Source organism: Artemia franciscana, chromosome 3, assembly GCF_032884065.1.
Source record: "Artemia franciscana chromosome 3, ASM3288406v1, whole genome shotgun sequence".
Classification (NCBI taxonomy): domain Eukaryota; kingdom Metazoa; phylum Arthropoda; class Branchiopoda; order Anostraca; family Artemiidae; genus Artemia; species Artemia franciscana.
The window spans coordinates 51019483-51045953 of NC_088865.1; the positions used below are offsets into that span (position 1 = coordinate 51019483).

General features: G+C 35.3%; 2 protein-coding genes across 2 annotated transcripts in view; both read left to right on the top strand.

Annotated features, from left to right (window-relative positions):
• The window catches only part of LOC136025381 (uncharacterized), a 64768-nt gene that overhangs the window by 27857 nt on the left and 10440 nt on the right, over nucleotides 1-26471 (top strand). The window lies entirely within an intron of this gene.
• LOC136025382 (uncharacterized) lies at nucleotides 8375-26129 on the top strand. Its single transcript, XM_065701368.1, has 2 exons — nucleotides 8375-8512; nucleotides 24394-26129. Exon 2 carries the CDS (start codon nucleotides 24704-24706, stop codon nucleotides 25754-25756), a length of 1053 nt encoding a protein of 350 aa, XP_065557440.1. The 5' UTR covers nucleotides 8375-8512; nucleotides 24394-24703; the 3' UTR covers nucleotides 25757-26129.

Consider the following 26471-nt stretch of genomic DNA (forward strand, 5'->3'; position numbering starts at 1 on the left):
AAAAGCGGATGAATATTAGCTAGATATTTTCCAGAGAAACTGCCTATGGATTGTTCTGTTTACCCGGGCTACGGAACGTGTTTCAAAAAGCACATACGAAAAGTGCGATTCAATCCTCCTTTCTAGGGCTATAATAAGAGAAAGGTTGAGATGGCTTGGGCACGCTCTGCGGATAAAAGATTGCCGAAGTTTGTCCATTTCGGCCAATCGTCAAAGGCTAAAGGGAAAGCAGGTCATCCGTGGTTGGGATGGGAGGATGTCATATAGAAAGACTCAAGGGAAATGAGAACTTCCTGGGAGAGTGCAAAGAGGGAGGCTTTGAATAGATCTGGATGGACGAGGAGCGTGCGTAGCTGTATTGGCCCCAGTCGGCTTTGTGCTGCGGTGAGTTGTTACTAGTAGTAGTAGTAGACTAAACTAGGCTTGGATAGAAATTGTTTTTATTAATTTTTTTGCCGAAAAACGATACAAAAAATCTAGGAAAAAAAAATTGATGTGTTTTATTTAAGATGGCAATATTCCTAAAATCGTATTTGTCTAATAATAATTTCAGTAGCAATTATATAGATGCAATGGATAGACTTTATTCTGATGAGCTGTACAAGTTGGGTTTATTTCTTTTGTAATTACGACCCATAATAGAATTTGGGAAAGTATTCTAGCCAATTAAGCTGGATTTTAGGATGTAGTTACTATGTAGGAAACATTAAAAAGCTATAAATTTCGGTTCTAACTAGATATTAATGTGTCCAAAAGTGATAATAATGTCTGTAGTTAAATTGAAGAAGAATCCGGCCTTATTGCCATGAGTTTTAAGAGGTTTAAAATTAGTCATGTGGGAAAATTGAAGCACAAGTCGGTCAACCAGTATCGATGCTTCTTATTTTATATTTTTCGAAGTTCTTTAAAGAAATGTAGTTTTGACTACCAATTTTGCCTTCTTCCAATTATTGGCACTAAGATTATTGAATGAAATATCTGAATTCTCCCTAATAGCCATGAATTTGCTGTCGCTGCCCCCTACGTGTTTTGTGTGTGAAAACTTTCCCTTCTATTTTCGATTTTCTGGTTGCTTATCGCCCTGAGTAAATCTAGTTTGTAGGAAAACGGTTCAAGGAAAATACTTTCAAGCTCGGTTATGACCAAAAATTGACCCTTAAATGACCAAATATGACCAAAATGACCAAATATGACCCTTAAATTAAGCTACGGTGAATGTCTGAAATCTAGTTAATACCGACATTCACCGGTGAATGTTCGAAATTCCTTTTTCTCTGCTTCGATTCAATTAGCGTCTCGAGTCAACTTTTTCAGTCTTATGCAATCTGTGATGGTAGAAGTAAAAGTTAAATTATATTGTGTTAGACTAGGTTAAGTTAAGTTAGTTTAGGTTAGATTTAATTTGGTTATAAATATCAGAAATGTTTTAAAAACCAACCTAACTTCGTCTAACTAAACCTAATCTAATCAAACGTGTCATCATCAAACCTTGCATTAAATTGAAAAAATTGACTGGCAACACTGACTAAATCCAAGGAGAAAAAAAGTATTTTGGACTTTCACCGGTGAATGTCAACATTAACCAATTTGCGGACATTCACCGTAACATGTATATATATATATATATATATATATATATATATATATATATATATATATATATATATATATATTTATAAAAATGTATATATATATATATATATATATATATATATATATTTATAAAAATGTATATATATATATATATATATATATATATATTTATAAAAATGTATATATATATATATATATATACATTTATATATATATCCTAGTGTACCAAATTATTTGGTTTGGTACGGGGTCAGTGGCGTGACTCTTTAAGCTCAGCCAGAGTCGATCCAGCTGTAAATGGGTACCTGGATAAATCTGGGGCAGGTAAACAGGAAGGGTGTGCGAAAGCAAAGGGTGGTTAAAAGTGTGCGAAAGCACAGATTGGTTGGCTTCTAACCCACCATTGCACTTCCTGGCTGAAAGGCCAGGAGACTGAGATCAGCACCGCCGGTAGGGACTGTAAAGTCCAAAGCCATATTCTTTGCCTTTTTACTTTTTTTATACGCCACCGGACCTTTGGCACGGCTTAGCGGCACGCTTGAATATATTGATTCTTATTGTCGCTTGTCATCTAACCACAAACGATTTAAACTTCTTCTTGATGCTGTGGCCTCATCATAGCTTCGATACGACCATCCTAGGAAAACCACGAATTCTTCCGTAAAGTTGTGAACTATTTAGACTGCACCAGTTTTACACACAGTGTAGTTTCACAACTGCACCAGTTTCCAGTTTCACAACTGCACCAGTTGTGAACTATTATCAATGCACCAGTTTTAAGGAAGAAACAAACTATGTAGCCGATTTGGAGACTGGGTCGCGGCACTCGGTACGCGGTATATCAATATCAATGCACCAGTTTTAAGGAAAAAATAAACTATGTAGCCCATTTGGAGACCGAGCCCCGGCACTCGGTACGCGGCAGGCTTGTATAAATAGGCTTGTAGCAACCTCCAAATGAATCATCTTTGTTTGCTGCTCTTTCTTTTGGAAAATGAAGGGATCCACAGAGAATAGATACGTATAATTTTGAAGGGTGATTTTCTGACTTGACAAAAAGATCTAGATAAGGTTTGAGAAAATATGTTAAGATGTACCGATATCGATAAGTCTCAACCACCATGTGTTCTTTGTGAAGTGGTCGGAAAAAGGAAAATCATATAGGCCTAGAGGGCACCCGACTTACATTGTATGGCCCAGCCCAGTATAGTTACAAATCAAAAGTTCAATCTAACCACTTCAGTCAGAAATTTCGGAAAGTTTAAACGCTTCCCTGCAAGGGGGTTGTTTATCCTAGGCTTCGTGCTTACATATTATTATTAAGTGGATAGCAATATGTCTCCCGTGTGATAAGTTATTGCTTTTTGCATTATTTTAAGAAAAAACGGATAATCATACAGAGAGCACACGGTCCGAAATACTACTTTAGTATTCTTTTATATGGTCAATCGGATTGGAGGGCATCCAAACTCCCCCCCCCCTCCCTCTGGATCGGATAAAAATTTCAAGCTAGCGTTCTAGGGTCAACATGATGTTAGCAGTCCCAGGAAAAAGGACGCCCCGAAACATGTATACACCTCATTTCAAATCAGAGGCTTCATAGATACATTTATGTAGAAAGACGTTTTGGATCATGTTTAAATCGTGATCTTGCAAGGATTGTTCGAAAGGAGGACACTAGCATCCACACCGCTCCCCCATACAAGCGAAACATATAAAAAAAAATATCAAATTTGACAAATATCAAAAAAAAATTTGACATTAAATCTATAGATTCTCATTGTAGTTCTTGTACATTTTGTACTTTAATTTTAGAGTTTAACTTCTAATATTTGTTTCTAATTATTATAATTTTATAATTTATAAAATTATTATTTATAAAAATTATTATTTATAAAATTATATATATTATAATTTTTATATAATTATAATAATAATTTCTAATTATTTTTTTTTTGTTTTTTTTTCCCAGGGGTGATCGTATCGACCCAGTTGTCCTAAAATGTTGCAAGAGGGCTCATTCTAACGGAAATGAAAAGTTCTAGTGCCCTTTTTAAGTGACCAAAAAAATTGGAGGGCACCTAGGCCCCCTCCTACGCTAATTATTTTCCCAAAGTCAACGGATCAAAATTCTGAGATAGCCATTTTATTCAGCGTGGTCGAAAAACCTTATAACTATGTCTTTGGGGACGACTTACTCCCCCACAGTCCCCGTGGGAGGTGCAACAAGTTACAAACTTTGACCTGTGCTTACATATAGTAATGGTTATTGGGAAGTATACAGGCGTTTTCAGGAGGATTTTTTTGGTTTGGGGGAGGGGTTGAGAAGGGGGGTATATGCTGGGGGAACTTTCCTTCGAGAATTTGTAATGGGAGAAGAAAATTTCCATGAAGGGAGAGCAGGATTTACTAGCATTATTTAAAAAAAAAACAATTAAAAAATAAAAGTGAAAAAGCTTTTTCAGCTGGAAGTAAGGAACAGCAATAAAACTTAAAAAAAACAGAAATTATTACCCATATGAGGGGCTCACCTCCTTCTAATACCTCGCTCTTTACGCTAAAGTATTTTCGGTAATTTCAACTACTTATTCTACGGCTTTTGTGATTCAGGGGGTCATTCTTAATGAATTGGGATAAAATTTAAACTTTAGTGTAAAGAGCGAGGTACTGACGATGGGGCGAATCCCCTCATATATGTAATAAAAACATGAGAATACAAAAGTTCTTTACGTAAGCTAATTTATAAGTTACGTAAATCTTTTACCAATAAAAAGATTCGTAAAAAATTAAAAGTTCTAGTTGCCTTTTTAATTAACCAAAAAATCGGGGGGCAACTAGGCTTCGTCCCCCCCTCTGTTTTTCTCAAAATCATTCGATCAAAATTATGAGAAAGCCATTGAGCCAAAAAAAAAATATGCAAATTTCGTTTTGATTATTCCTCTGCGGAGAGCCAAAATCAAAACATGCATTGATTCAAAAACGTTCAGAAATTAAATAAAAAAAAACAAGTTTTTTCAACTGAAAGTAAGGAGTGACATCAAAACTTAAAACGCACAGAAATTACTTTGTATATGAAAGAGGCTGCTTCCTCATCAACGCCCCGCTCTTTACGCTGAAGTTTTTTACTGTTTTAGAAAGAAGAATTGAGAGAAAGAGTCAAACTTTAGCGTAAAGAGCGGGGCGTTGATGAGGAAGCAGCCTCTTTCATATACAAAGTAATTTCTGTGCGTTTTAAGTTTTGATGTCACTCCTTACTTTCAGTTGAAAAAACTTGTTTTTTTTTATTTAATTAAATAAAAACAAGAGCTAAGAGCTCATATGGCGCTTATGATGAGGTCGGAAGTGCCAAGAGCTCATATGGTATGAGCTCTAGCAAAATTCTAAGAATCAAAAGATTGATTTTAAAGGAAAATCAGAGGCTTAATGCCGGTCGGGATTTAAAATAAAAGCTCTGAGTCACGAGGTGCTCTAAATATCAAAATTCATTAAGATCCGATTGCCCACTCGTAAGTTAAAAATACCTCAATTTTTCTAATTTTTCATCTCCCTTCAGCCCTCCAGATGGTCGAATCGGGGAAAACGACTTTATCAAGTCAATTTGTGCATCTCCCTGACACGCCTACCAATTTTCATCGTCCTAGCACGTCCAGAAGCACCAAACTCGCCAAAGCACTGAACCCCACCCCCTAACTCCTCCAAAGAGAGCGGATCCAGTCTGGTTATGTCAATCACATATCTACGACATTTAAAAGTGTTTTCCAAGATTTCCGGTTTCCCCCTCCAACTCTCCCCAATGTCAACAGATCTGGTCGGGATTTGAAATAAGAGCTCTGAGACACGAGTTCCTTCTAAATATCAAATTTCATTAAGATCCGGTCACCTGTTCTTAAGTTAAAAATACCTCAATTTTTCTAAATTTTTCCAAATTAACAACCCCCAGCTCCCCCAAAGAGAACGGATCCATTCCAATTAATGTCAATCACATATTTAAAACTTCTGCATATTCTTCCCGTCAAGTTTTATCCCGATTTCTCCACTCTTTAGTATTTTCCAAGATTTTCGGTTTCCAAGATTTCTGATTCCCCCCCTCCAACCCTCTATGTCCCCGGATCCGATTCGAATTGAAAATGGAGCATCTGAGACATAAGACTCTTTTATATATCAAGTTTCATTAAGATCCGATCACCCATTCGTAAGATACCTGGATTTTTACGTTTTCCAGGAATTCCGGTTTCCCCCTCCAGCTCCCCCCAATGTCACCAGGTCTGGTCGGGATTTAAAACGAGAGTTCTATCATTCTAATATCGCAATATCATTCTAAGTATCAAATTTAATTAAGATCTGATCACCCATTCGTAAGTTACAAATACCTCATTTTTTCTAATTTTTCCGAATTACTCCCCCCCCCACTCCACCAAAGAGAGCGGATCCGTTCCGGTTATGTCAGTCACGTATCTTGGACTTGTGCTTATTTTCCCACCATGTTTCATCCTGTTCTATTCGTTTTGAACGTTTTCCAAGATTTCAGGTCTCCCCCCCCCCCAATGACACTGGATCCGGTTGGGATTTTAAATAAGAGATCTGAGTTACGAGGTCCTTCTAAATATGAAATTTCATTAAGATCTGATCACTCCTTCGTAGGTTAAAAATACCTCATTTTTTCTATTTTTTTGGAATTAACCCTTCCCCCCAACTCCTCCAAAGAGATCGGGTCCGTTCCGGTTATGTCAATCACGTATCTAGGACATGTGCTTATTTTTCCCACCAAGTTTCATCCCGATCCCTCCACTCGAAGCGATTTCCAAAATTTTAGGTCCCCCCCCAACTCCACCCATTGTCACTGGATCGGGTCGGATTAAAATAAAAGCTCAGATACACGATATCCTTCCAAACATCAAATTTCATTAAGACCCGATCACCTCTTCGTAAATTAAAAAAACACCTCATTTTTCTAATTTTTCCGATTTTTCTGTCCCCCCACTCACCCCCAGGCGGTCGAATCTGGGAAATGACAATTTCTAATTTAATCTGGTCTGGTTCCTGATACGCCTGTCAAATTTCATCGTCCTAGCTTACCTGGAAGTGACTAAGTAGCAAAACCGGGACAGACAGACCGACAGATCGACCGACCGACAGAATTTGCGATCGCTATATGTCACTTGGTAGATATCAAGTGCCATAAAAACAAGTTTTTTAACTAAAAGTAACGAGCGACACTAAAACTTTAAACGAATAGAAATTATTTCGTATATGAAGGGGTTGTCCCTTCTGCAACGCCTCGCTCTTTACGCTAAAGTTTGACTCTTTCTCACAATTCTATTTTTTATACCAGTAAAACAACATTTGTGCAAAGAGCGAGGTGTTGTGGAGGGGACAACCCCTTTCATATACAGAATAATTTCTGTTCGTTTTAAGTTTTAGTGTCGCTCCTTACTTGCAGTTAAAAAAATTTGTTTTTTTTTATTTGATTTCTGAATGTTTTTGAATTAATGCATGTTTGATTTTGGTTCACCGCACATAAATAATAAAAACGAAATTTGTATATGATTTTTTTTTTGCTAAATGGCTTTTTAATAGTTTTCATCAGAAGATTTTGATACAAAAAAGGGTGGGGGAGGAGGCCTAGTTGTCCTCCAATTTTTGTTACTTAAAAAGGCAAGTAGAACATTTTATTTTTTACGAACGTTTTTATTAGTAATAAATATACGTAACTGACGTAACGAACTTCTATATTTGTATATTTTTATTACGTATATGAGGGGGTTCGCCCCCTAGTCAATACCTCTCTCTTTACACTAAAGCTTGAATTTTGTCTCAATTCTTTAAGAATGACCCCTGAATCCCAAAAGCCGTAGAATAAATAGTTGAAGTTACTAAAAATATTTTAGCGTGAAGAGCGAAGTATTGTTGAGGAGATGAACCCCCTTATTTACGTTATAATTTCTGTTCTTTTTAGGTTTTAATGCTGCTCCTTACTTCCAGCTGAATTTTTTATTTTATTTTCTCATTATTTTTCTTCAATAATGCTAGAAAATCTTGCATCCCCTTCATGGAAGTTCCCTTCCCTCATGATAAATTCCTCCATGGAAAGACACCCCCTCGTAACCTCCTCCCGTGACCCCCTCCCCCTCAACACGAAAAAGTCCCACTGAAAACGTCTGTACACTTCCCAATAATCAATAAACAATGATCAAAGTTTGCAACTTGCAGCCCCTCCCCCGGGGACTGTGGGCGATTAAGTCGTTCCGAAAGACATAATTATTAGGCTTTTCGACTATGTTAAACAAAATGGCAATCTCATAATTTTGATCCCGTGACTGAGAAAACATGAGCGTGGGAGGGGGCCTAGGTGCTCTCCGATTTTTTGGTCACCTAAAAAGGGAACTAGAACTTTAATTTCTATTAGAGTGAGTCCTCTCGTGACATTTTAGGATTACCGGGTCGATACGATTACCCCTGGGAAAGAACAACAAATAAACACGCATCCATGTGATCTGTTTTGTGGCAAAAATAGCAAAATTCCACATTTTTGTAGATTGGAGCTTGAAATTTCTACAGAAGGGTTCTCTGTTACGCTGAATTTGATGCCGTGATTTTCGTTAAGATTCAATGACTTTTAGGTCGTGTTTCCCCCTATTTTCTAAAAAAGGCAAATTTTCTCTGGCTCGTAACTTTCGATGGGTAAGACCAAACTTGAAGAAACTTATATATTTGAAATCAGCATAAAAATGTGACTCTTTTGATGTAACTATTGATATTAAAACTCCGTTTTTTAGAGTTTCGGTTACTATTGATTATTATCGCTCCTTACTACAGTTCGTTATCACTATATGTTGGATTATTTTCGTAGACGCCTGTTTACGGATCCTGCGTAGTCACCATAATTACGTTGCATTGTTTTAGTTTTAATTCGATAAAGGTATGTGTATTTGTATTACCTGCTGAATAGTTTTAATAGCAATTACAATTTGCAAGCACATCGTGTGCTGTTCGTAAAGGCAGTAGAGGAAACCTGGCTAATCCAAGCTGATTTTACTTGAGATTTTTGAAGCTATTCAAGCAGTATCTACAAATTTACTAAGTCACACTTTAAACAGGAACACAAGCAGAGGCTCTTTTTAACAGCTAGGCGTGAATAGATTTTTTTGGGTAAGCAAAGAAAAATAGAAGGCGGTTTCTTTGTGACTTTATATTTTGCATGGTTGCGACAGATTTGCGGAACGAGCTTCCGTAAATCTGCCTCTTTGTGGCAGCGAAAATAAATAGAGCAGCACCTGTAAACAGGACCTGAGGTTCAATTCCGATATTTTAAGAGCCGTGCCGTCATAGACTTGAGACCTTTTTGTACGTGGAAACAGGAGTTCAAGTCCTGGTGTCGTGGTTACGGGGGTTACGTGGGAGGATCTTCCCATGGAGGAATTTATCACGAGGAAAGAAAATTTCCATGAAGGGTCTCAGGATTTTCTAGCATTATGTTAAAAAAAAGAGAAAATAAATGAAAAAAAAGTTTTTTCAGTAGGAAGTAAGGAGCAGCATTAAAACCGAAAACGAACATAAATTATCACGTACACAAGGGGGTTATTGTTTAAAAAGTAGAGTTGTGAGAAAGAGTCAAACTTTAGTGTAAAGAGCGAGGCGTTGAGGAGGGGACAGCCCCTTTCCTATACGGAGTAATTTCTTTTCGTTTTAAGTTTTAATGTCGCTCCTTACTTGCAGTTAAAAAAAATTGTTTTTTTTTTATTATTTAATTTACCAACTAGATCAATGCGAATTGGTACTACAAATTTTGAACGATCGTAGGCTTAGGGGACTTGCTCTGTGTGTATGGGGTATTTATAAAATGCAGTGGCTTTCCGTCAATTAGATAAGATCTATTCATCATGAAATACGCATACAGTATTACATTTTACGATTCATTTGTCTTTTTTTATATTTGGTAAATGACGACTTATACTTACTTACGACACGACTGCCTGTCCATGGATTATTCTTTATGGTTGATTGTGTATGGCTATGCTGTTTGACCTGTGTGATTGTATGGATGAGTAGGGTTAAGGCCTCATTCAAGTACTGATCTATATTAATTACTAATGTAGGAAAACAGTCTTCCTTTTCTCCTTCTGTCTTTTTTTTATGTGTTTGTGCTGTTGCATTGGTGATTTCTTTTTTCATTATATATATATATATATATATATATATATATATATATATATATATATATATATATATATATATATATATATATATATATATATATATATATATATATATATATATATATATATATATATATATATATATATATATATATATATATATATATATATATATATATATATATATATATATATATATATATATATATATATATATATATATATATATATATATATATAGATGAAATTACTTCTAAAAAACCAAAGAATTTTTAACAATTTTTTTTTACAAACCGAATGAGTAGCACCTTCGAGCTGATTCGGGTAACTTATTCCGCAAAATATGACTCGTAATTAAAGGATTAAAATCTGACCTTACACAAGGAGTGAAAGAAACTTGAATAACTCCATAATAAATAATAAGATTATTGGAGACATAATAAGACTCCAATGAGATAATATATATATATATATATATATATATATATATATATATATATATATATATATATATATATATATATATATATATATATATATATATATATATATATATATCTTCGAGCTGATTCGGACAAATTGTTCCGCACAATATGACTCGCAAATACAGGATTAAAATCTGACCTTACACAAGGAGTAAAAGGACTTGAATATGATTTTTGGTATTGCGAAGATTATAATTATTCTAATTAGATGTAAAGATCCCGTTCTCTGGGCTGCATTTCAGAAAAAAATCCATCTTGTATTCTGTTTAGGCCTATTGGGGTCATTTTTGCCAAGAGGATGTGTGGGCACAAAAAACCTTTTATTTCTGAACCGCCGCGACATCTTAAAACACAAGAGACATGTAGTTCAATGGACACTAGCAAAAACGATATTGGTGAAAGTTCCAAATCTAGCTTTGCGATTCCAAAGCTACGTGGCTTTAGAGTCTAAAGGATCGAAACCTCAGGGAATACCACCCTAGGCTTCTAGCCAAGTTCAAGTTCCGGGATTGTGGTTTAAAATTAGTTTAAATCGCTGTTCAGAAAAAACAAAGGTAGAGTCCGAGTTGTGGACTGACCGGGTGGGGCATCGGGAAGGTGCAAGGTGGTTATGGTGCGTTCCGTGTCAGCTGAAATATCACGCCTATTTTAATTTATGAATAACTAAAATTGAGTAGAGGTTCTTCCAACCTGCCCAATCCCACTGCCAATTTTTTCCAGCTGTAAGACACGTTACGCCTTGATTAAACTGACATCAGGAAAGGATTCTAAACCTTTACTTTTGAAGGACCGAAGGGATCCCATAACACCTTCAACACCACACAGTCTTGTCAAATTTTGCAGAAAAGTAGGCATGTGGCACATTGTTTAAAATAAGATTGGTAAATGTTTACTTTCGTTCCAAGTGCTCTAAACTGGAAACTATGCTGCGAAACAGCATAGTTTCCAGTTTAGAACACTTAGAAATGCTAATTCTAGAAGTGCATCTATTTCTGATTGACCCTCCTCCTCCATCGGGCAAACTAAAAATGCGTAAAGTGGGCTTGCATACAGGTATCATTATCTATAGAGCGAAGCGCATTAGTCCATGAGCCCCGTGGGCAGCGGGGCGAGGTCTGTATTCTATATTTATTGAATAAACCTCTTTTTTCTTTTTTTCTTTTTTAGTTTTATTACACTTTGTTGAACAAATATAGAATACAGACCTCGCCCCGCTGCCCGCAGGGGTCATGGACTATTACGCTTCGCTCTATAGGTAATGTTACCTGTAAGCAAGCCCACTGTACGTGTTTTTAGTCTTGTTGGAGGGGGATTGTAGAAACCTAATAATGGATGTGCTTCTCTAATAATGACAAAGAAACAATATGCGATCGTCAGAATCTTGCTATATGCAGAATACGCACTTTAGAGCACTCGGAACGAAAGTAAACATTTGCCATAAGATCATGCATGAATTTTCAATATGTATTAGTAGAGAACCAACGTGTGTCGGTGGCCCCTCCCATATCCCCACAACCCATCACCATGTTTTTCCCGAAAAAAGTGCATGTATACCCTATTCGGTTCGTGTCTTAACTGACAAATGACTACGTTTGTAAAAGAAAATAGTAACCCAAAATTAGAAAAAAGTATCTGCTTTTAGGGGAAAGCAGTTTCCAAGAATCAGAAAATAAACAGCAAGTGCAACCAAATTCAATAAATTTTACACAAACAGAAGATTGCCAGTTTTCTGAAAAGGACAAAGGTAAAATTAAACGGGAATATTGCATTTCATGTTCTTCTTTTTTTTCTTAGAAGCCATGGCAACATTTGATTTAAGTTGCATTTAAAGGGTACATAGAAAATTTTAAACAAGCTTCCGAAGGAATGAATTTTCATCAAACACCCCGCCCAGTAAACACAAATAAATAATAATATTTCTCTAACTAAGGACTTAGAGGAATATCCCTTAAATTCTTTATTCACAAATTTTATTAAAAATGATTTAATAGAATATATTTCTAAACCAATAGACAATAGTAGTGAGCCTGTTACAAAGAAGCTATTGAGACTAGTTATCAAAAGCAAGATTAGCATTGAAAGCGTGTATTAATTGTTGTTTTGTTTTTTTTTTCGTTTGAATGACTTTTGTTAACTCACTTTATCCATCAGTCCTGGTGCTAGGGTTGTTTTAAAAGTTTAGAAGACAACATTTTTAGTTTAAAAGTTCATATTTTAATGTAAGTTTCTTTTATATATTATCGCTCGTGTCGTGCTGAGGGTGGCCCTTGGACATGGGGCCGAAATATTCATTTAAAGTTTGAATTCCACTGTCTTGAAAAAAAAAAATTGTCCCCATTGTTTCTAAGTGTGATTCATTGTTTATGATGGAAAGGCAGTGTTGTCTTCGTTGTTATTTACATCAGCAATATTATTTTACCATAATTGTATAGGTATACTTTGATTATCTACATTCTATCTGTAGGACTTCATGGCTGGTGATTGACTACTGAGAACATAATAAACTAGTCCTTCATCTTCTGTAGATTATTTAAAGACTGTTTTGCTACTAATTGTCTTTCTTGTTTCGATTTGGGGTTTGAATAAAATTATATTTTTTCAGAATTCTACTAATTTATGCAAATGTTAAAAACTATTTCATTTGGACCAATTTTACAGATATATGTCGCAAAAATTGCGGAACTATAATTTTGGTTCGTTTTAAGTTTCATCTTCGCTCTTTAATTCCATCAGAAAAAATCCTGTTTTTTTTATTAATTAAACAGGAGAATTCAACTATGATTAGATCTGTTTGGTTGAAGGTCGAATTTTTTTTGTAGGTATTATACTTTTTTAACAGTTTTCATACTCAAACAAACAACTTTCAAACCTTTTTTTGGGCTGAAAGTATCGATTGTGTTTGTTTCGTATTTTTACAATAAATTGATTGATTGAAGAAAATCACTAATTTACAAAAATTAGTGAAATTAGCTGGTCGCTGTCAAGCATACCGTTTTTTTTTTTTGTACTCCTGAAAATAGAATAGAAAATCAATCACATTTCTTTCTTCGTTTTTACTCTAAGACTCCGTGCTTATTTGTAATCTAATTCGTTACAATTCCACTATCATTTCCCTTACTTTACTACCTATCTAACTTCTCTTACCCGGCACTCCATAGCTTTCTGCCTTCCTAATTCCTCACATACCTAATTCCTTCTCTTCTAGTACATTGGATTTTTTCAAACCTCTTAAAAACAACTAAGCTGCAACCAAGCACGTTGACAGATTGTTTCGGGGGCAGTTTAAATAATAATCATTTTGGAATGCCCAGAAATTTATGAAAATTTAGGATTTTGAGCCTCCCATTACCTATTGGCACAGAAGAAAGCTTACCGACTCACATCAACTTCTCAACATCTCCCACAGTTTCAATTACCCAGATTAGTAGCATTAGAGGTTTCAATCCACACCACAATGGATAGGGATTCCTCACGGCATCGTATAGGGACATAACGGAGTCCCAAAGACGTCGCATAAAGAGATAGCGGGGGTTAGGTACATATAATAGGAGGCCCAGAGGATAAACCGCCGCACCGTATAGCGAGAAACGGTCTACTTGTATTATTTTTGAAATTGTATTTACCGTCCCTTAGTTTATTGTTTCTAAGAGGGGACATCCCAATCAATCAAAGCTAAGAGTCCAACTTTGAACTTTCGTAGGTGTGTCATATTGCCGTTTCTCCAAAGATTGTTTTCTGAAACGCAACATGTTGCAAGCATACGTCAATTTTCTCGTAAATTTCTGGCATTAGTTGGTCATTCAATTACAATTTTATCATGAAGAAATTTTGAAGTCAGCACATGCTAAGAACAGACAATTATTTTCAAACTAGTTTTTTTTCTTCCAAATATGTTTATTTCATTATATTTTGTTCATCCTAGCATATTTTCATTATTTTTTGATCGAACGGGGAAGCCTCTATGTCCAAGTCTTATGGAGCCTGGCCCTAAAACAGTTAGGGACTGACTATTTTTTTTTAGTTTCTTTATTTCACTTTTTTTGTTTAATGTTATTACATTGCCCGTAAATGGCAAGTTTTTTTTTATTATATTTTGTTCTCTATATTGTGTTCATCTTATTATTATTTCTCGTATTGAACGGGTAAGATTATGCGGTTCTGTCTTAGGGGAGCTGGCTCTTCTAAGGTTTGGAGCTAACTGTGTTTTTTTTTTTTCAATTCTTTAATGTAAGCCTTATTTCTTATCTTAGTATATTTTATTATTTTTTGGATCTAAGGAGTAAGAATATGTGGCTCTGTCTTAGAGGAGCTGGCCCTAATAGAGGTTGATATTGACCATGTTTATCAAATTTCTTTAATTTAGGTATTTGGCTTATATCCTATCTTAGCATACTTTTGTTATTTTTCTCGGCAAACGGGTAAGTAAGTATATATGTCCATGTCTTGGAGGACCCGATGTCCACGTCTAGGATTTAAGGCCGACCATGCTGTTCGGCATTCTTTAATTCGCGCTTACCATTTATCAGCTTCTAACGTTTTGTTTTCCGTTTGTGAAGTTGAAACTGCTTATTTTCTGTGGTTTCATAATTTTAACACTCATTTTTTGTTCTCGAGTTTCAACTGCTTGTTTATTTTTCGGGGGTAATTCCAAACTCGTAATTCCAAACGGTAATTCCAACTCGTAACTTTTTGTCAATTTCACCTTTTATATTGCTTATTTTTATACGGTGATGGTAATTACAATTAAAAAATGTTGTGAATCGACTCTGATTCCGTTATACGATGTGGTAATTTGCTTCCGTACCTCCTGTTATCTGTCCCCTATCCCCCGCTATCTCGTTATGCGACATGCCCGCAAGTGCCGTATCTGTCAATTTGATGTATATGATGTAGTGAAGGATACGTTTACTCTTGTAGTGTGGATTGATACCTCTAATACTACTCAGATCAAGTACTTTCCTCTTAAATATCTATGAAAATTTGTATAGATGGTAATTGTCAACCTTGTGTAGGTTTGTTCATAACTGGTTGTTGACCTACCAAAAATTGTCTACTTAAATTTTGAATTCACTTACACTAACATAAATGCCAACTCAGGCCTGTCAAATCATGTAGACTCCCTCTAGATGTTTATTCCACCTCCTGTTTGCATGTGCATCTGTCTTTAGGGCACTTTGTTCCAAATGGCCAAACTTGTAGCCGAAATCAACATGCATAAATTCCAAAAGTTCCAAAATCTGTGAGTCCCTTGGATTTGAGACTCGCCAATCTTAGTTTGTGACATTCGTGCTTCCAGTACCATCTTTCGGAATTGATATTTGTGTATTTACAAAGGAAATGGTTGGACCATGTTCGGTATGCTGTCAACACTATTTCCGAATATAACCATTCTCAGCCCTCCTCCTAATGCCTGGACATAAGCCTTCGGCTATATGTGAGAGCTTACTGATTTCGTTGGATTTTTTTATTCAAAACTGTCTTTTTGGTTATATGACGGACGTTTGGTTACTTCCCCCCTCCCCCGCGATCGACTGAATAATAATAATACAAACCAGTAAAACCAGCAAGCTTTTGTGCATAACCCTAGGGTACATAGGGAAATAACCCTATAACCCTAGGGAATTTCGATGCTAAAACTATTCCCTTTTTAACTTCAATCTGATCATTTTTCGAGAGCTTATAAAATTCTAAGAAAAATATCGTAACTACAATATTGCTGTTTAGTCAGAATGAAATTCCATTGAAAATTTATGTCATTACATGTTCTTTTATCCTTTTTCTTTTTGATACTATGGGTCATGGTGTGTTCTTTACTAGATTGTAGATACTGACACAATAATTTTAATTACAAGAGTAAATCTACTTACCAATTAAACCATGGAATATTTGCAATCGCTTCCACATAAAATAAAAATTACTCAGCGTCCTCAGTCAACCCCTTTGATACCCGAATCATAATTTAATTAACAAAATTATGCCCACATACTTAATGAAAGAGCTAGTCGGAACCGGTTTTTTCCCTTAAAAGCTAAGTTTATTTTCTAATGCAACAACAAACATAATTTGCTAATTTGATACATGGAAGAACTTTATTACTGACATTATAAGGGCTGAATTACCACAAATGTATGGCGAGCAAAGATTTGTTGCAATTTATAAAAAAAGATAAAACAAAGAATTTGTTTTATCTTTTTTAAACAAATTGTTTTATCTTTTTTAAACAAAAAAAACGTTGGGGTTTTTTCGAGGGTGTGACCAGCTGTGACAGTAGTGATAATTATCAAACAGTTTGTGGTAACGAACTGTAATAAGGAGCGACCCGGCTCAAAAGTAAACAAAACTCTAAAAAACGGAATTTCGATGCTAAAAGATACATCAAAAGAATCGGATTTTTATGCTGATTTTAAATTTATAAGTTTCATCAAATTTAGTCTTTGTCATCAAAAGTTACGAGCCTGAGAAAAGTTGCCTTATTTTGGAAAATAGAGGGAAACACCCCCTAAAAGTCATAGGATCTTAACGAAAATCGCACCATCGCATTCAGCGTATCAGAGAACCCTATAGAAAAAATTTCAAGGTCCAATCTACAAAAATGTGGAATTTCGTATTTTTTGCCAGAAGACAGATCACGGGCGGGCGTTTATTTGTTTGTTTTTTTTCCCAGGGGTCATCGTATCGACCAAGTGGTCCTAGAGTCTTTCAAGAGGGCTCATTCTAACGGAAATGAAAAGTTGTAGTGCCCTTTTTAAGTGACCAAAAAAAATTGGAGGGCACCTAGTCCCCCTCCCACGCTCATTTTTTTCCCGAAGTCAACGGATCAAAATTTTGAGATAGCCATTTTGTTCCGCATAGTCAAGAACCATAATAACTATGCCTTTGGGGATGACTTACTCACCCACAGTCTCTGGGGGAGGGGCTGCAAGCTACAAACTTTGACCAATGTTTACATACAGTAATGGTTATTGTGAAGTGTACCGACGTTTTCAGGGGGATTTTTTGGTTTGAGTGTGGGGTTGAGGGGAGGGACTATGTGGGAGGATCTTTCCTTGGAGGAATATTTCATGGGGGAAGAGAAATTCAATGAAAAGGGCGCAGGATTTTCTAGCATTACTATTAAAAAAAAAACAATGAAAATATATACATGAAAAAGTTTTTTCAATTGAAAGTAAGGACTAGCATTAAAACTTAAAACGAACAGAGATTATTACGCATATGAGGGGTTCTAAAAATACTTTAGCATAAAGAGCGAGGTATTTAGGAGGAGATAAATACTTTGCTCTTTATGCTAAAGTATTTTAGTAATTTCAACTATTTATTCTACGGCCTTTCTGATTCAGCGGTCATTCTTAAAGAATTGGGACAAAACTTAAGATTTAGTGTGAAGAGCGAGGTATTAACGAGGGGACAAACCCCCTCATATATATAATTAAAAATATAAGAATATAAAAGTTTGTTACGTAAGTTAATTCTTAAGTTACGTATATTTTTTACTAATAAAAACGATCGTTAAAAATTAAAAGTTCTAGTTGCCTTTTTAAGTAACCGAAAAATTGGAGGGCAACTTGGCCTCCTTCCCCATCTCTTATTTCTCAAAATCGTCTGATCAAAACTAAGAGAAAACCATTTAGCCAGAAAAAGAATTAATATGCAAATTTCATTTTAATAATTTCTGTATGGAGAGCCAAAATCAAACATGCTTTAATTCAAAAACGTTCAGAAATTAAATAAAAAAAAAACTAGTTTTTAACTGAAAGTAAGGAGCGACATTAAAACTTAAAACGAACAGAAATTACTCCGTATATGAAATGGGTTGTCACCTCCGCAATCCCTCGCTCTTTACGCTAAAGTTTTTAATTGTTTTAAAAAGTAGAATTGTGGCAAAGAGTCAAACTTTAGCGTAAAGAGCGAGGGATTGCGGAGGGGACAACCCATTTCATATACGGAGTAATTTCTGTTCGTTTTAAGTTTTAATGTCGCTCCTTACTTTCAGTTAAAAAAAAATAGTTTTTTTATTTAATATCCGGAAAGATTACTGCTGGCGAACCCGGAAGATGTCTGAATTTCAGATAAATTTATCAAATTTGGTAGATCTTGTAAGGAACGCACTGTTTTGGCATTTCAGACCCCCCCCCCCCATATTATAAAACCCTCATTCCCCTCCTAGCTTAAGCAATTTAGCCTTGTGCACCTATCCAGAGACGACGGCAGTTCTTGAACCTGTATTTAGTTGCATTTATCTTACGATTCTAGGGGTTTAACCCCCTCCCCACGGAAATAATCTTCAAAAATAATCCTCGGCGGAAATACCCCCCGTGGAAAATTGGATTTTAAAAAGTTGAGAATTTTATTTGAGTTGCGTTTTTTATAGTTTCGTTAAGAAGTGCTCAGGAAAGGGAAAAAGAGAAATTTCCACACCATAAGTATCTTAAAGACTTCAAATCCTATAGACTTCTGCAATTTTTGGCACTAGTGGACGCCAAATTAAAAAAAAAAAAAAAAAAAAAAAAAAAAAATGTGGGTGAGCAATCATCAAAATTAAGCTAAAAACATATGGCACCAAAAACTTTAAGAAGGTTTATCTTTTCTTTTGAAAGCATAGTTGGCTCTGGGAACCAACAAATTCGTATTTTTTTTAAGTTTTTACGGACGAAAGCGTTGCCAAATTCTACAAATTAGTTATTCTTATCTTCCAAATGCAAAACAACCACAACTCACCATTAATAAATAAAGGAAACTGAAAACGAATAGAAATTACAATAGATAACCTAGTCAAATTCAAAACAAGCAAAAATTAAAATGATTGTTATTGGTTTCGTCTATGATATTGTCTTCTCAATACCAGAACATAATTTGTACTTTTATAAAAAAAAAAAAAAAAAAAAAAAAAAACAATAATAACCGTGGATTGTCAGTTAAATATACACATTCTGATATTTATTTCTTAAAGTCTTAATACTTCTTTATTTATTAAAGTCAAAAAAGTGAAAACATTTAAAATATTTTTTGTTTTCTGTAAAGTGCAAATTTATTTTCTGGTCTTGAAAAGGCGTGGAAGTAGTCAGCCCTACTCATGCTAACTTATGCTCGTTTTGAGTTTTGACTCGGTTATTTATTGTAATTTCTGTTCGGTCTGGGTTTCATTTATTGATGGTAATTTGTGGTAGTTTTAAGCTTCAAAATTATCTGAATTTATTTCTACATATTTTTGGCTTAATAGACTTCTTTACTTTCCTTGGACAAGCTTGTTTTGTGGAAGAAAAAAATTTAATTAATTTCTGCTCGTTTTTTTATTGACATAGTCTTTTTTATGGAAAAAATTGCATCTTTTTGTTTGGTTTTCTCTGTTACACTCCATCATTTTCTATTTTCTATATACTCCGCAGGCGTAATTCGGAAAATCTGGCAGATGCAATTCTCTCAATTTTTTTTCTTTTTGTTTACACAAATATCTTTTTTTTCTTTTTTTTTTTTTTTGCTTAAACCTATTGCAGATAAAGTGGGTACTAGAATATATTCAACTTCTGGAATTAAAATGTAGTTATGTTAAATAAGTTAGCTTTTCCTCTGCCGCTAGAATTTTTCGGAAAATTCCAAAAAGCCAAGTTTTAAATAAACACAAATTTTTTAAATGATAACTCAAATATCATGGGCTTCCTAGCTGGAAAGAGATACGAGATTAGAACAAGGAATTCAATAAGACCCGCCCTTTCGTAATTTTTTTTAACAGAAAAAGTAAAAGAAAGAAAAGAACTGGTCATGTTACTGTTTTAAGATATGAAAAATTCACATCAACAACTTGACGGTCCAAAACCAAGCATTATCTGTAGGGTTGGAGTTGGATGAAATAACCCCAAGGGTTTTCGGATAAAGTAATTGATGCCCATAAATGAACAACGGAGAATATCTTACGGTGGGTCATGTAGTATAACTTGTCCTGGTGATGTTTATTATCTTTACATGAGAATTAAAAGCACAATATAAAAGCCTACGTTAGCATAAAACCTGTTCAAGGTAATATGGGTGATAATTCTTAACGTTAACGTACTCTGAAGTGCAATCGTACCTTGTGCATGCTGAAAATTTCTCCTCAACATGCACCCCCCAATTTTTCTTGGGTAATATTGTACATTAACTAGTGCCCATGTTTTGAACTGGACTATTTTTCACTGTTTTGGAAATATGAAAAATTCCTTGTGCGGGTGCGACCCAAAGAGGATGTGTTTCCCTTTCTCTTATATGTCCCCATTATGTTTCTCTTCCAACTACTCCAGATAGAGAATCCGAAACCTACCTAGGTTTAACTTAGGCTACACTACATGAAGAACTTTGTAATATATACTTTTTAAAATAAATTAATTATTATTATCTTAGGGCTATTTTCAGGTATCCTAAATACGAGAATCTAACTGTTCATAAGAAAAACTAGTTTTGTACCTTTGTTTCAGAGTAGATTGACCTCGAGTCAATAAACAGGTTGTTTTACTTTCCATTCACCATTGTCACGTATTCAAATTTTTGAAAAATATTTTAGTATGCTTTCATTGTTTATTTGTTTTAGACGATTCTTAGTTCTGTTTTTCTGAACGATTTAAATATCAGTTTTTTCCTCAGATATTATGTTAAACCTTTGTTTTTGTTGTTGTTTGTTTGTTTTTTCATGTCTCTGCCGTTGTATTTCTTATGATAAGGTATAATTCATCCCTTTAGAATCGACTTTAAAGTTCCGTCGAACTTTCACAAAAGCTTCTCACTCTAATTAAAAGGCCCTTGTGTTTCAGGAGACATTCTTGAAGAATTGAGACATAAAGCCAAACTTTAGTGTAAAGAGCGAGGTATTCAAGAGGGGGACAACCACCCTTATATATAGAATAATTTCTATTCATTTTAAGTTTTAATGCTGCTCCTCACTTTTAGTTCAAAAAGAATTATTTTGTTTCTGTTCGTTTTTCAGATCATTTTTGGAAATCCTGCTCCTCTCGATAGAAATTCCTTCCCCCACGAAAAATTTCTCTAAATAAAGTTCCGGCCATGTAAAATAACCCCTCCCAGGAATCCCCCCGAAAACATTTCATCTTCTTGTGAAAATCCCCGCCCCCCTGTGGAATTCTTTTTCGAAAATCCCCCACCTCAATTCAGTTGAAAGTTGCTCCCTGGGAAAATTATTTCCTCGAGAATTTCTCTCCCAGAATCCCTCCATTGAGAATTTCTTCCGCAGAATTCTCCTGGGAGAATTTCTCCTACGGAAAATCCCCTTCATGGATAAATCCTCCAGACTATTCCAGCCCTGCTGAAGCTTGAAACATCCCCACATGTAAAATTCAGTCGATAAAGTATAAGATGCATAAAAAGAATTTCGAGCTGGAATCCTGGTAAATTTCCTGGCGTAAATTTTTCACTGAAAAGGTCATCCCTAGAAACCTCCCTCCCCCTTCTCCCTCCAAAAAATATCTATGCTTCCCAATAACAAATGCTAAACGTAAACCGTGGACAAATCTCGTAACTTACAGCCCTTTCCCCTATGGCTGGGGGGGAGGGAGGGTCTTGTTATCCTCAAAGGCATAGCAATTGAATATTTCAACTATGCTGAACAAAATGGATGTCTCAAAATTTTCATTGGCCGACTTCGGGTGAAAAGGGTCGTAGTAGAGGAGGCTAATTGCCCTCCAATCGTTTTGGTCACTTAAAAGGGGGTACTAGAGCTTTTTATTCCTGATCAAATGAGCTCTCTCCCCATCTTGAGGTTGAAGTCTCTACAGAAGGGTTTTACTGAAGTGCTGAATCTAATGGTGTCATTTTCAGTAAGACCGCAAGAATTTCTAGAATTGTTTCCTCCCTTTTTTAAGATTGGGTTAATTTTCTCAGGCTTGTAATTTTTCATCGGTAACAGTAAACTCAGCAAACTTTATTCATTTGAAATCAGCATAAAATTCAATTATTTTGATGTATCTATTGTTATCAAAACTCATGTTTTTAGAGTTTCTGTTACTTTCGAGCCGCTTCGCTCCATACTTACTTTCGTTGCCACTAACTGTTCAACCATTTTTGCTTATTCTTACCTTTTGTTACCATGAGTGGTTCGAGAATGTTGTTCCCAAAGTAATAGTAGAAGTTATATTGCCGCTAGCTGGACTATATCAAGGATTTTTTTCCGGGGGGGGGGGGGGGGGGTGACAAAATTATTTTTGTCGGTGTGGGGGCAACGGGGATTCATGCTTTGCGGGAGGGGTTAAACTTCTTTCTACCTGCATTTTAAGCCCAATTTACGGGCGGGAAAATATTTATGAGGGGGAATGCGTCCAAACGCAGCAATCCCCCTCCCTAGATACGGCCCTCGACGTTAGTACTGTGATAGCCATTCTATCGTCGCAAGCTTGTCTTGGCAATTACCAATCAATGTGAAGGAGAAAGAGTCTGGATTTTCTGACGAAGGTGGACTACCCGTGCCACTTCGGTCGTTCAAAGGGCAGATAGGATAACTACTTTTTCCTTCGAATTGGTTGTCAATTCGATTGACTCAGGACTATTCTGCTCTGTAAGGGAATTCGCTATAAAAAAAAAGCCCAAAATTATTTTAAAAATGTCATCAATATTTGGTTGTATCTAATTTGAATATCATAATTAAAGCGTGTGTTCAAGCATAATGTCCATAAAGAAACATGCGAAAAAAATCCTATAATGTTTTTCCCACCAATAAGAAGTAAAATTTTTAGCTTTCTACCAAAATATGTTGTTCATCGGTAATTTGGTTGTTGGATGCTATATTATGAGCGTCAATCTGTATATTGGATGCATGCAGTTTTAGTAATTAGGTAATTTAAAGCAGAATAAAGGTATTCAGTGACAAAGGGCCCAATTTTGTTAAATTTGAAATTGCTGCATTTAATTTTGAAGCTAACCAAATCCTTTTTTTTTAAAAGTCCTATTAGTCCTATCAAGCTAACTTAAAAGAGCTTTTTGTCATCAGGCATAAGCAACTCAACCGAAGAATTGGACTAGAATAGAGGAAAAAGGCGCCTAAATTAATGAAGTAATAATTAATGGAAAAGCTTTGTACGAACGGTGTTAATTGCAGATATTTAGCTTCAGAAGCTCATCGTTTGGCTTGGTTTTAGTACCTTTTTTGTTTAAGCCTACTTTATAACTAGCCAAGGAGCTCGTCGGAAGACAAACACAAGAAAAGTTGTCGGATAAACTTTTTTGTAAGGCCTGGAAGACTCCTCCCTCTGTCAAACACAAATTTAAATGTCCCTTATCCCTCCCCCCCATCTAAAAACTCTGAAATGACGCTGCCCGTTGAATAACCTCACATGATTAGCTAGGTGCTACGGATACTTAACAATTATATATAGTAAGGTGAAACCTCCAAAGAAGCCAATTTTGTTTTAACAATTTTGTTTGTTATTATGTAAGTTCTTTTTCCAAGAAAATAGGAATAAAAAAATCTTAGTACTAAAGTAGTGGAGTTTAAGCCAAAATCCAAAGAAGAAGACTACAATGAGAATATTTTAACTGTTGAAAGAATAAGGTACCCTCAGTGCTGGAAAGAAAATGAAAACCATGAAAATATCAAAAAAAGAATATTTCAAAAGAAAAATGAAAAACTTAAAAACTAAAAAGATATCAGTGAACTGAAGGGAAGTAACAAAATAAGGTAAACAGATAAAAAGGAAATCCAAATAAACATCTGAGTTTCTCTAATTTGGGTTAAGCTATGTGTTGGGCAGAAGTATCTCAATTGTATATTTAGACTCCTCATCTTCGTTCTATTCTTAGTTTGCTAATTTAGGTGAACTTTAAGGCTAATTTAGGTCAACCTGAACTTAAAGTTCAGGTTGTTCTTAGTTATTCATATACAGATGAAAATTATATTGCATATCTTTATTTGATTTTTCTAAGGTTTCTTGTTTGGAAGAATAAACTTCATGTAATCTATACATGTTTCTATAATAGAAATTATCTGAAACCATGCCCAAACATAATTAATATGATAACACTTATCTATTGGAAAGTGATGTTCTTAATTATAGCGCTGAGAGGAAAAAGAAACTGCTTCATTAATTATCGCTCTTTATTCCATTTTGTTCCGTCAAATGTTTGTTTTCCTGACATTTGTGTCGTATTTTAACTGTATGATCTTATATTTGTTTCTTTTTTTGCAGATTTACGGGCTTTAAGACTGAAGAAGTTACTTTTTTAGCTTGAAGTTTGGACAAACAGGAATAAAGCAGACAAGTCAAAATGGAAAATAGTCTCAAATGCTCCGAACTATCTGCAGACTGGCAGACATTGCTTGATTTGACCTTCCCAGACTCGATGTTTCCAAATGCTTCAACTCAGTTGTCAAACAGAAGGCTCTTGAACCCCAGTCAAACGAAATGCAAGTAACATCCTATCAATCCCCCAAAGTCCCTTCTTGAGGCTATATCGAAATCAAACCCAGCCGTTAAGTCTGAACTGCCCAGCCCACCAATGAAACTTGAACCTGTCCCAAGACAGCTTCTTATTGAGCCTCCTGCTAAATCCGTATTTTTGGAAGTTTTCCCAGAGTCGTTTTTCAATAAGCAAGAACAGATGGCTGGAGGCATGAAAGTCAACTATAGTTTAGGTCCCCAGCATGCCGTAAGTATGAACGCGGTGAATCAGAATAAAATGCTTGTTCAAGTGGTAAATAAACCAAACTTGGTCCTGGAAACAGTTGATACATCCTCTCTTTCTGAGGGGGCACTGAATCTTGCTATTGCTGAAGCTGTTTCTAAATCAACATTATCTGATGTTGCAAAGCAAGATCTTGCTGATCAAACGATTCAATTCGCTAACCTCGACACCATTGCCAAACATGATATTCTAGTTAACGAAAATACAGCTGGATCAGAGAGATTTTTTAATGAACCTATGCGAAAAAGAGCTTATTCTGAGTGTGTCTCTGAGATGAGGAACAATCCTCAGTCATTAAGAGAAAATAGGATTTTCAATATGACTTCAAAAACAAATAATCCGGAACGGTCACCTAAAGCCGCCTTGGAAATTTTGACGCGTTCTGTTCCCACATCAAAGCGATCAAGGCTCGACAGTATTTGCAAGTCAGACTTGGAGAATACCGACAGTCGAGAGAGTTTTTATGATGGGAATCTTGACAATGCTGATAGTCATGACAGCTTCTATGAAGGGAAACAGAAGACAGATTCCCAGCAATCCTTAAACCTTGATAAAAGTACTGATGAATATCGAAAGCGCAGGGAACGTAACAATATTGCAGTCCGTCGCTCAAGGGAAAAGGCTAAGCAAAGAATGCTTGCTAAAGAAGACGAGCTAAAAAATTTGGTCAAATCTAATTCAATTCTGAAAAAGAGGTGCGACATCCTTGAAAAAGAGATAAAAATTTTCAGGACTGTATATGATGCGTTCAGTCCCAAAGTTGGCTCTGTTTGGGCTGAAGCTGATCGTCGGCTACGTCTACTTCGTGAGCAAGAAGAGTCGCTGCTGTCAGAAAGTCAAGCTAGTGCAAGCAATAGCGAAAACTAAGCTTGTCGCTGGAATACTGAACCTTGTAACTTTTGTAGTAGCAAAACCAAGAAATCAATTGAAGTTTTAAATGCAATTCCTAATAAGTCGAGCTCATTTAGCTTAAGGTTGTGAAACAGTTTTGTGTTTCAATACGGATGCAGAAACTGCATATTTTAGTCAGACTTCCAGACTATGTATTTCATTTTGTTAATGTCTATTACAAATTGGTTTACGTTGCGTAATTCAGATATTTCTTGTTAATCGTTTTGAGCTACTCAAGTTACAAATTATATAGTTTATATAAGCATTTATTGGTGTGGTAGAAGAAATCTTAGTAAATTTTTGTTTGGAGGAAATAAAACTAATAAATCTAACTATAGAGCCTATGAAAGCCCTTATTTAATTCACACAAAATCTAAAGTTTTTTTTCAGTCACCGGAATTTATTTTCGCTTACTGAAGAAATGCACTTCATCGTTTTGACAAAAAATTGATTAATTTTTATTTTTAAAGAATATTATCAAACATTATAAGTAGAGTGAACAAGAAAATAGACGAAGTGACAGAAAACACCCTTGAAATTTATGGAAAGATCTTAAACGAATTGCACTAAACTCCGTAACTGCTGCAATATCTGAAGCCGCTGATACATGTAATTGAATTAAGCATCATCACTCCTAAATTGTAATTCTAGTTACATACAGATTAAATTACTCCAGTAGGCAATATTCGTT

Bases quoted from the DNA above. Each gene is read 5' to 3' on its own strand.
- LOC136025382 (XM_065701368.1), top strand. From the start codon at position 24,704: ATGAAACTTGAACCTGTCCCAAGACAGCTTCTTATTGAGCCTCCTGCT.